At 39.6% G+C, this 11111-nt stretch overlaps 1 protein-coding gene across 1 annotated transcript in view; it reads left to right on the forward strand.

The window, feature by feature from the left end:
• LOC110300178 overlaps positions 1 to 6320 on the forward strand; it is a 101507-nt gene extending 95187 nt beyond the window's left edge. The window contains exon 51 of the mRNA XM_021170247.1: positions 6158 to 6320. Coding sequence (XP_021025906.1) covers positions 6158 to 6320 — 163 coding nt within the window. The remainder of the gene's footprint in view (positions 1 to 6157) is intronic.
• Positions 6321 to 11111: the final 4791 nt, after the last annotated feature.

Raw genomic sequence — 11111 nt, forward strand, 5'->3', positions numbered from 1 at the left:
CTCCCTCCCTTCCTTCCTTCCTTCCTTCCTTCCTTCCTTCCTTCCTTCCTTCCTGTTTTGAGAAAATGAAAATGTCTCAGTGCTTTGAGCAATGAAGTGACTATTATAAGACCACTGAGTGCGTGGACAAAGCTTACCTTTTCTATTAAGATTGCCAGCTGTTGACCCCCTTATGTCCTGAAACGTTGCTACAGTACAGGACCCTCAGACATGAATATCAAATCTGTATTTTTTTCTTGAGAAAGGGTTTCTCTGTGTAGCCCTGGCTGCCTTGGACCTCACTCTGTAGACGGGGCTGGCCTCAAACTCACAGAGATACATCTTCCTCTGGCCCCTGAGTGCTGGGATTAAAGGCATGTACCACCACTACCCAGCTATAAAGTCAGTATTTTGTAATAGATTTATTGAGCTGCAATTAACACTTTAGAACACTGCTGTCGCTCTAAAAAGAAACTTCATTCTTTGTAGCTATCTCATACCCCCTCTCTTACCCAACCTAGGAAATTACACTTTTTCCCTGTAGACTTACCTGTCTTGGGCATTTCACCTTTGCTCTATAGACTTAGCTATCCTTAACATTTCTTTCTTTCTTATTTTTTTTAAAATATATTTTCTTCATTTACATTTCAAATGCTATCCCAAAAGTCCCCTATACACTACCCCCACCCTGCTCCCCAACCCACTCACTCCTGCTTCCTGCCCTGGCATTCCCCTGTACTGGGGCATATAATCTTTGCGAGACCAAGGGCCTCTCTTCCCATTGATGGCTGACTAGGCCACCCTCTGCTACATAGCAACTAGAGACACAGCTCTGGGGGGAACTGGTTAGTTCATATTGTTGTTCCTCCTATAGGGTCGAAGAATGGACTTTCACATTGTGTGGTCTGGCTTCTTGTCTGACTGGCTTCTTTCAAAGTCCCATCCTATTGCAGTTGCATCAGTACTTGAGCATTTTCAACTGCTGACTGCTATTCTGTGTGGAGGTCTGCCATGCACTGTGTTGATTCCATGTACCAGTTATCCTGCTATGGAGTGCATTTACGTGTTTGTGTGCACGTCCGCACGTTTCCCTTTCTCCTGGATGAACACTTGTGGGTGAGGTTGTTGAGTCATGTGATCACTGCTTTGATATTGGGGTGGCTGACAGTGGTGCACACTGCTTTCCATACTGCCTGCACCAGCATGACAGGAGGGCTATCATTTCCTCCCCTCTTGCCAACACTCGTTTTCTGTCTTTTTGTATGGGGAAAAAGTTGCCATGACAGTGATGGAAAGTGGCGCCTCTCTGCATTTCATTTGTACATCTGTATTAACTAATGAGATGATTCGGATTGCATGTTTTGTTTGTCTGCTTATATTGCTAACTTGGATATTGTTGTTAGAGAAATGCCATTTAGAAGATCTTTCCATTTTAAAAATGATTATCTTATAAAGTTTTATTTATATGTGTCCTTATTTATGCTAGATCTTAGTCCATTGCCAGATATATGATTTTCACATATGTTCTGCCATTTAATGACTTGCCTTTGCAGTCAGTTGCTGAGTTTATTTCAGTCACCATAATGCTTAATTCCAAGGTATTGCTGATCTGTCTGTTCTTCTTGTATTCTCTCTAAGAATTTATGGCCAGCTTTTGTTAGGAAGCATTATTGCTGTATTTTATTTAATATATGTTGTGTAGAGATGGAAAGGTAGATAACTAGATGGGTAGATAGAAAGATAGATAAATAGATAGATGATTGTGTGTGTTTGTGTCTGAATGTGTTGTTTGTGTGCATGTGGATGCATATATGTACTTGTGCATGCAAAGCCAAACAACCTCCACCTTTTCGCCTTTTTGTTGTTTGTTTTAGATAATTTTTATTTCACTTATTATGTTGCTTTGGAACTTTGTTGGATGGCCAACAAGTGCCAAGGTTCTGCCTGCCTTTGCTTCTCCTGGCCTGTGATTCTAAGTGTATGTCACTATACCTAGCTTCTCTCTCTTTCTTTTTTAAACATAAGTTTTGAGAATAAGACATGTTTTTTTTCAAGGTGTAATAGTCAGGGTTCTTTAAAAGATCATAACTGATGTTGCTAATATGTGTATTGGTGGCACACACCTTTAATCCCAGCACTCGGGAGGCAGAGGCAGGTGGATTTCTGAGTTCGAGGCCAGCCTGGTCTACAAAGTGAGTTCCAGGACATCCAGGGCTATACAGAGAAACCCTGTCTCAAAAAACCAAAAAAAAAAAAAAGAGAGAGAGAGAGAGAGAGAGAGAGAGAGAGAGAGAGAGAGAGAGAGAATTTTTTGAGCGGCTTACAAGCTGTGGTCTTGGTAGTTCTGTAATGACTGTCTCACATGGGAACACCAAGAATCCAGTAATTTTCAGTGCATAAGGATGGATGATACTACAGCCCCAGTCTGGTGCTGGAGTCCCAGAGAACAACTACAGAGCTGCTGGCCTTCAGTCTGCTTTGGAATCCTGAAGAAGTAGGTTCTAGCACCAGGGAAGCAATGACTCACCAACAGGGTGGATGAACTTGCCAGTGAGAGTGGGGGCAGACAGGAAAAGAACAAAAACTTCCTTCTTCCATGTCCTTTCCTATAGGCTGACCCCAGATACCATGGCCCAGATTTTGGGTGGGTCTTCTTACCTCAAGTGATCCACCAAGAAAAGGCCCCACAAATGTGAACCGACTGCCTGGGTTTTATTCCAGATGTAGTCAATTTGACAACTTAGATTTGCCATCATATAAAACAAGCGCTTTTCTCCCTAACCCAAGGTTACATATTATCTCCTTTTCATACACTATTTGTAGAGAGGCCAACTGTTTTCCTTTGCATGTGACTTTTTAGTTCTCCCAGTGTCATTTTTCTGTTAAAACAATATATTTAACATTTCATTTCAGGGGGTGGGGCACTTGTTGAAAGTCACCTCACAGCAAACGTAGGAGAGGGTTGATCCTTAGTTCTAATATGAGGATTGGTGTGTCTGCTTCTAAGCCAGAATAAAAACTAAGGCATAGTCTAGAGAGAGTCTAGTTCTCTGGAATCTCTGCTGTCTTCTGTCACTTCCTCCTCTATTCCATCCGTTCTTTGACACAGGATCTGATATGTCTGTGATTTGCTTCACTATGACTTTCGAACTCTTCATGATTTATAGAATCATTGGTAAGTTCTTCCTAACTAGGAAGGAGTAGGTTAAAGTTTGACCTGTCAGCTTCTCTCCTTAACCATAAACCAGCTTACATATTAGAGTTCACCAGTAGATTATCTTTTGACTTGACTTCTGGTTCCTGTGTATAACGTTGGGGCTGAGCATAATTACAGTACATATTTCAGTCCAAGTTCCATCACCTTTGTCTTATATAAGTTGAAATGCAAATATCTGAAAATTATTACTCAACACAGAAATCATGAGGTAAGAGTTCAGTCCACCCAAAGAGTAGGTTTTGGGGGTGATACTCTAAACAGTTGGATGGAGACAAATTGTCAAAGTTGTACAGGGAATCAAGATTACAAAGCAAGTTTATATTGGTGAAACATCTCAGTCGAAAATAACCATGATATAGTTTCTCTATAAGCCGGTTTGAAGGAAGGAAGAATAAACTGCATTTGACTTATTATGTAGGAAAGATACATTAGTTTACTATGACAGCACCTTGTTTTCTTTGTTGTTTCACTAAAGAAAGAAAATAGAAGCCACACTAGGGTGATCAAATAAGAGCATACAGAGCTGGATTACTTGCTGAGATTGGCGAGCTGGATCAGATTGAACACGTGACTTTTGATTGTAAAACCAAGGAAGTATGTTCAGTTGTTCTTGGTGATTATACTTTCAGTCATATGTCTCTTTGTTTCCAGTTCTTCCTGTCCTACGGTTAGGGGGCACTCTAGAGACACACATAGTTGTAAAAATCTGTGGTAGAGGTGGACTTTAACTCACTCCTCAATGACCACACCCCCTTCCTTCTCATCTGCTGTTGTATCTCATTAGGGTTGTCATTAGTAAATTATTCTCAGTGATTATTTGCCATCCCCCCTCCCCCGCTTAGAGGAGATTAACCTTCATAAAGGAGATATTATTTCTTACCATTTCCTATTCAACCTATATCTTTGGTTGCTCCTAACCTATATCTTTGGTTGCTCCTTGTTTTTTTTTTGTTTTTTTTGTTTTTGTTTTTTGTTTTTTGTTTTTTGTTTTTTTTTTTTAAAGATCTCAGTTATTTAGTTTTACCAGTGAAGACTCAGGAGCTTGATGCTAGGGTGAAAACCTGCTAGCTCAGAGAGGTAGAAAGAGAGCATCCAGCTGGCCTCCTTCCTCAGCCGCAACATCTCAAAAAAACCTCCTTCCAACTGAAAGCCCCTCCCTTCTACTTCCTGTGCCTTTCTCTATTCATCCTCCTGACTCCCTCTTACTCTCTGTTTTTTCCTATTTCACGTTCTGTCACTTTCCTACGTTGAAGGAAGTTGCTCCACTTCTTGACTTATGATTGACTTTATTTAATCCTGTTTTACAATACCCAAACAGAAAGCTTTTAGATTAAAGGTGTGTGCTAAGGTTTAGCCACACTACAACTAGAACAAGTTTTTTTCCCCAGAAAATAACACAATCTCAAGGTTCACAGTGTGATCAAATATCCTACAACAGCCTCTTTCAAATATTGAAGGTTTTCTGACCCAAACTACATTTGATTTCTTTCTGTACCTTTCGTTGACTTTGTCCTTTTGCACTGTAGTCTGAAAATTGGTTCATCATTATGGTATCAAACTCAGGAATAATGTCAAAGGTAACAAGGAGGATACAGCCATCTCTTAACATCTTTCTATCAACTGACAAACAGTGGTTAAAGGAATTAACCTAAAATGCATACATGATCTGAATTTTCAAGTCTTTTTTAATTAGCAGAGGTTAGAAGGGTTTTCTCTATTCAAATATCTGTATGTTGCATGTTCTGCAGACTGTACTACTTTTTATGGGAGATATAGTGTTTGGGTCCAGGAGTCATCTTATAAACTATATGAACACTGATCTCAGTCAGGCAGGAATAGTTTATTGAGCATTCATTCCAGGTCTTATTGTTCATGGCCATAGACACAGAGCTGACTGCACCATCCAGCTAGAATCTTCTAGAGCTTATAAGCCTAAAATCTACAAACCAAATTAGTCTACCAATCAGGATTTAGGGATAGGGGATTTCCTTAGGAACATCTATTTATTGTACATTTATCTTCCTTTCATTGGTTGGGGTATTCAAATGTGGCAGGGGAATTCTCTTGCCCAACATTCATATCTTAACTTGCAAACTAGGCTATCAGTTACTCACATGTCTCTTTCTGTCAAATAGAATGCCAGCTCCCAGGGAAGTCTTGGGAACTAAACTTTAATCTACCCTTACACACAATGGAAATCACATTCTAAATAGGTGCAGTTGATCTCTCTTATATTGGGGTCCATCACAGGGGGCAGCTTATAAAAGCAAAAACCATAAGAGCTGATACACAGGTGGTTTCAGTCCAAGCTTACTGTGTCTAAACAAAGCAGTTCTAACGGACTTCTATTGTAATTAGTTTCCAAGAGCACAGACCATAACAGAATATGCAATTAACTTAGGCATGAGAAAGCTTGTTATTAACAGCATTCTTTATAATATTGGTAATAGCACAAAATGACAGGCTAGATTGGAAACAGTTTCCTAGGTAGGCCTTAACAATAGTTGTGATGGAATTGTTTGTCAGATTGTGCCTCCTTTGCTTTAGATAAAAATTGAGGACACATCCCTCACCTGAGTCCCTACTAAGTGCCTGGGCATAGACAGGCAGTCTTCCAAAGCTCCAAGTATAGAAACCACACATACCTAACAAGTCCCAGGTGTGTCTGGGCTCATTTTATGGTTCTCTTTTCCTCTTCCCTGAGTTGAACTCATCAATGCTGATGCTTTGAAAATATTTTCATCTATTTCTACTAAAAATGTACTTAGTGACTTTAACCCAACAATATACAATTCCTTTTCAGTTTTTGTTTCTGTTTGAAATCTGCCTTTCAGCGGTGTCCTTCCATGTTTCTTCTTTTACAGGAATGTGGCTAGACTTTGTCACATGACTTCATGGGCAGATACAGCATGTCTCTCCCGTGGATGCAGGGCTCAATGTGGCAGTCTTGATATGTTCTAGTGACATCTCCTGGGACCACAGCATCTGCACTAAACATCCAGCTAACTTCTCTTACCATAGCCTTGGAGATGTGGCTTCAGCCGAAGCGACAGCCCCTGGTCCAGGTGCCACCAGCGAAGATGACAAAGCATTGCCCTTAATAATTTCTTTAATTAAAAAGTAAATTATCATCTTTTTTCTCTTTTCTTTCTTGTTTTCTATCTGAGATCAAGAAGATTTTTTTTCATCATTTCTTTTTGCTTTTTCATTTTTTATGCTTTCTCATTATTCTCAAATCACCTAGTAATTATAATGCATTTTATTTTCAGTTAACAAAGTTGTGATGACTTAGCACCTTCACTGTTTTCCAACATGTCCTCAAGGAGAAAAATGGCCATTAAATCATAATCCCTGTTCTCCACCTCTTCTTTCTCTATAATTTCCTACCCCTAGCACATGGCTTCTTACAACCCTCACCTATGTTTTCCTTCCTATCTTCATGTGACTGCAGAAAAGCTCTGAGTCCTACCATCAACCTGACCACTTTTCCAAGACCCCTTGGTAATTGCCCAGAATACTGAGGGAAAACCCATAGAGAATGAATGGTCTTTTGTACCTTTTTTTTTTTTTTTTTTTTTTTTTTTAGCATAAATCACATGTTTTTTTCCAAGCATCCTTTGTTTAAAAACCAAAAGTTCACTAAAAGTTCAAATACAAATTCAAATCATAAATTGAATAAGATGTTTACAACAGAGATGTTCATATGTTTCCATTAAGAGTAGGGACATTTATTTTCCTCCACTATCTCCACAGGTTCATTGAAAATTAAAAAACCATAGTTCTTGTGACTAAGTGAGCATTGAAGTTTTGTTTAGATACACCCAGTCAATATTTTATCTTCCGTCCTTGTACCTTCATTAAATTATTGGTTCCCTTTTATGACCCTTTTTATAGCTTCGAGGAATGTGTCCCTAAGTTGCAAATGTCCATTTTCTACCTCAGAAACAATTAACTCATGACACATGAAGACTGGAAGAGTTCTAATGCAGTTTTCACATTAGAGGGGCTTTAATAGTAGCACTATTTTAAAGAGCTTAATAATTTCTAGTATAATTTTAGGAATTCCCATGGGATCATCATTAAGAATTAAGAAATCATCTATTTGTCTACATAGTATCACTACAAGATAGTATATCTTTTTTGATCTGCAGAAATACCCAATAAGGTGAACTAATGCCCAAGGATTATATAATATTAATTTTATAAGGACAGGAAAGGAATATCAGCTGCAGGAAGCATTTCCTGAGATTTGTCTGCTGGGCTTTGCCTCTCAAAGGCTCTTTTAGCTTAGTTCCACTGTAAAGCATCTCTAGAAGATCATCACTAGCTTTTAGCCTTTGCTAGATGGCTCTTGAAATGTAAATATTCATTCTTTTGAAAATTTTGAAATTTTGAAATTTTAATTTTTTTTTTGAGACAGAGTTTCTCTGTATAACCCTGGCTGTCCTGGAACTCACATTGTAGACCAGGCTGGCCTCAAACTCAGAAATCTGCCTGCCTCTGCTTCCTGAGTGCTGGGATTAAAGGCGTGCGCCACCACGCCCGGCTGACATTTTACTTTTTCAAAAATTAAATTTAATGTTTACCCCCCCACACACACACACACTTCAGCTTCTAGGAAGCATAAGCCACGTGTACCCACTGAAGTTTAATTTTTCCTGCATTTGATTTGGTGGTAGACAATAGTTTACGGTGACATTTTTCAAAAATTTGAACTAAAATCAGACCTATACACAGTTTCTAATGTTGATACTGTGGTAGTTCCAGAAGATGAAGCAGGCTGAATTATGTCAGAACCCTGATTGTCACACCTTTGCTGGTTACACAAGCTGGACAAGTTTTTACACTTGTCTGGATGTAGTCCAGGAGGAACACCTCTTATGGCCTCAGTGTCCTGCTATGACAATCCCAGGCGATCCATTTGTCCTTCACCAGAGACTTATATGTAACAACAATAGCTATCTGGATGTGTATTTGCCAGATGCTGGCTGGGCCCTGATAACCCAGTGACTGCTGGGGGATCATGGCTCACACTAGAGCACGTGGGGAGTAACTCAGAAAGCTGGGTGGAGAGTCAGAGCACAGTTCTTCCCCCTAGTCGTCTAAGGAACTGTGGGATCATTTACCACCTACTTATTCTCTTGGAAACCTCAGCTGCCTGTAGAGATGAGCTGCCTTCCTCTCCTTTTCTAGAGACTAAAGGTAATACCCGCATCTGTGTATAATGTTCTAGCCAAGACTCAAAGCCCTTGGCAAACATCAGCTCTGTGCACAGCTGTCTGAAGCCAGAGAGCTATGCTTTTGAAGGAAGAAGGAAATCCAGGATGTGTTAGAATCAAATGTCAAAGATAATCTATGACTAAGAACAGTAGAAAAATGATTTAAGTGTGCTTCCTAGTTTCAAAAAGTACAATATTAAAATCATATCTAAATAATTATATGCATATATATATGTTTTAAATATCATTTTCTTACATATCTTGACTACCACTCAAGAATACCTAGTGATGATCACAATTGATCACATCAAATATTAGTTAAGCTAGAATCATGAGATTTTAAAAATATATATATTCTGTATTGAATCCAAGGCTTCTCACACACTAAGGAAGGGTCTACCACTAAGTTAGATCCCACTGAGATTTTAATTAGCTTAAAGAATTCCTTCAGATTATTCTTTCTATTATTCTTTTTAATACAAAGACCAAAACAAAGAAGTAAAGTTTTATTTCACATAGATTTTGGTCAATGGTAGAGCATATATATATATATATATATATATGACCGTGGTTGCATGATGATTATATAGCCAGGGTTGCATGTGGTATAAAAGCATAACTCACCAGTCTGTGATGAAGCTGTAATGAGTCAATTGTTCATCACATTAAAGCACAGGATATAAAATAAAGCATATAGCGTCATGCTGCTATAACCCACACTTGATAATGATAGTAAGTGGCCCAAGAACTGCTGTACTGCACACTGGATCATCATTGCAAAATGTGCTCCACATCCACTAAATATTCTTGCTGTCCTGTTGGAATTCACATTTAGCCCTGTCTAGCCAAATGCCTGGCACAATGCAAAACACACAGTAGGATCTTGGAGTAAGCTTGTTAAGATAGATAATTTGGTAATTAGTGTCACAGTGATTATCCACACAATAACCCCCAGGCAAAAGTTCCTAATCTTTGTGCAAGGAAAGGAAAGGGTGTGGGGGGAAGTAGGCTTCATTGTCTGTTTTTCACTATGAACGTAATGTTGCAGAATATAAGAAGACATGATATTGACTCCTTGGCTCCTAACCACCTGCTACATTCAGCCACTTGCCGATGGCTGATTATTATCTCTTGTCACTGGGGCAGTGGTGGGTGCAGAAGAGGCCCTGCAGCCCATCTTGTTCTGTTTCCCCTGCCCCCTCAGAGAGCTGCAACTCTTTGGCCTCTCCTGCTGGGATAGAGTCCTGCAGATCCCACTGGATAGTATGCACTCCTTCAGAATAAGATGACCCTGGAGACAAAGACTTATCTTGACATTCATTGTAACTATAGAGTTAGTAAAATACAGTGGATATAACCAGATTTTCATCAAAGATCTCTGGAGGTCCCGTTGAGCATGTGGTCAGTGACCCAACTCCATGTGCTGACCATACTGTGCATACAGTGCCCAGATCGAACAAAACCTTTTTCGCTATTGCTGAATTATTTTGACTGAAAATATCTTTGTGTGAAATCTTCAAACTATACTATGTTACTGTATTTGTACAATATTCCCTTAGGAGTAATTTAATCAAATGCACAAAAGGAAAACGTCACCCCAAGAGACCAGTTTGAAATTTAAAATGACATCATCCCTCAGGTGCTCAGCAGATAAACCAATAGTGGTTGTGTCACATGCAGACACTTCATGGGAATTATAGGAAACATATGAATTAAGACTTTATTCTGGAAGAGACAGGAACACATGTTTAATTAAGTTAGCAAAATCAAGGGTATTGGTCCCTGTGGAGGGATGGAGTAGATCCAGTCTTGCCCTGACTCCTCCAGTATTTGTTGACTTGCTTTCTTGGGCTGTTTGTAGACTTTCCCCAAGTGTTTGAAAGGCAGCTTCTGATGGCCACAGGAAACACCCTGTCAACACTGTCATTCCAAAATAAGAACAAGAGGCCACCCTTGTTGGTATCAGGAACCGGTTTGGCAGATTGTCTCTGAACTCAGTGACAGCAACAGAGACCTGCATGTCTGCTGTCATGGCAATCACATACATTCCCAGAGCCCACTTCCCACCCTTACCTGTCAGCGGTTATGTCACAGCCTAAATAAAAGGCAGACCCTTCCTGACCTTTGTCCCTTTTCCCTTCTTCCTCTCTTTTCTCCCTTTGTCTCCATCCTGTCCCCCAATAAACCTCTGCCACATGGAACTGCACTGTCCTGGTCTGGTCTGTTGGGTTGCAAGCCATGATTCCAACACAACAACCCTACTCAGCTCCAAGGTCCAAAGTCTCGGGAGGAAGAAAATCCCATAGTACACAAAGTACTACCAAGACATTTTTTTTGTTCCAGGCTCCAGTGTCATTAGCAAGGAGATTTTATTAGCCCTGTTTTCATGTAAAACTTTGATATTTTCTTCTTTTTAATGCACCAATTTCAGTCTTCACAATCTTTGCAGCCTATAGCTCTCATCTTAAATTATATTCAGGTACTTTTACCTACAGATGTGTAAGGATTTGAAAATGTCCCTCCAAGGTGCCCACTCACTTTCCCCTGTTTATTTGGCCTAAGACCCCCACCCATATGATGGTACAATTTACATTCTCCCCTCTATTAAATATTCCAGGGACCTCCTTCATAGACAAACTTAGAAGTGTGTTTCCATGGTTACCTGATGTTGCATCAAGTTGCTAAGAGGTTAACCA

Source organism: Mus caroli, chromosome 8, assembly GCF_900094665.2.
Source record: "Mus caroli chromosome 8, CAROLI_EIJ_v1.1, whole genome shotgun sequence".
Classification (NCBI taxonomy): domain Eukaryota; kingdom Metazoa; phylum Chordata; class Mammalia; order Rodentia; family Muridae; genus Mus; species Mus caroli.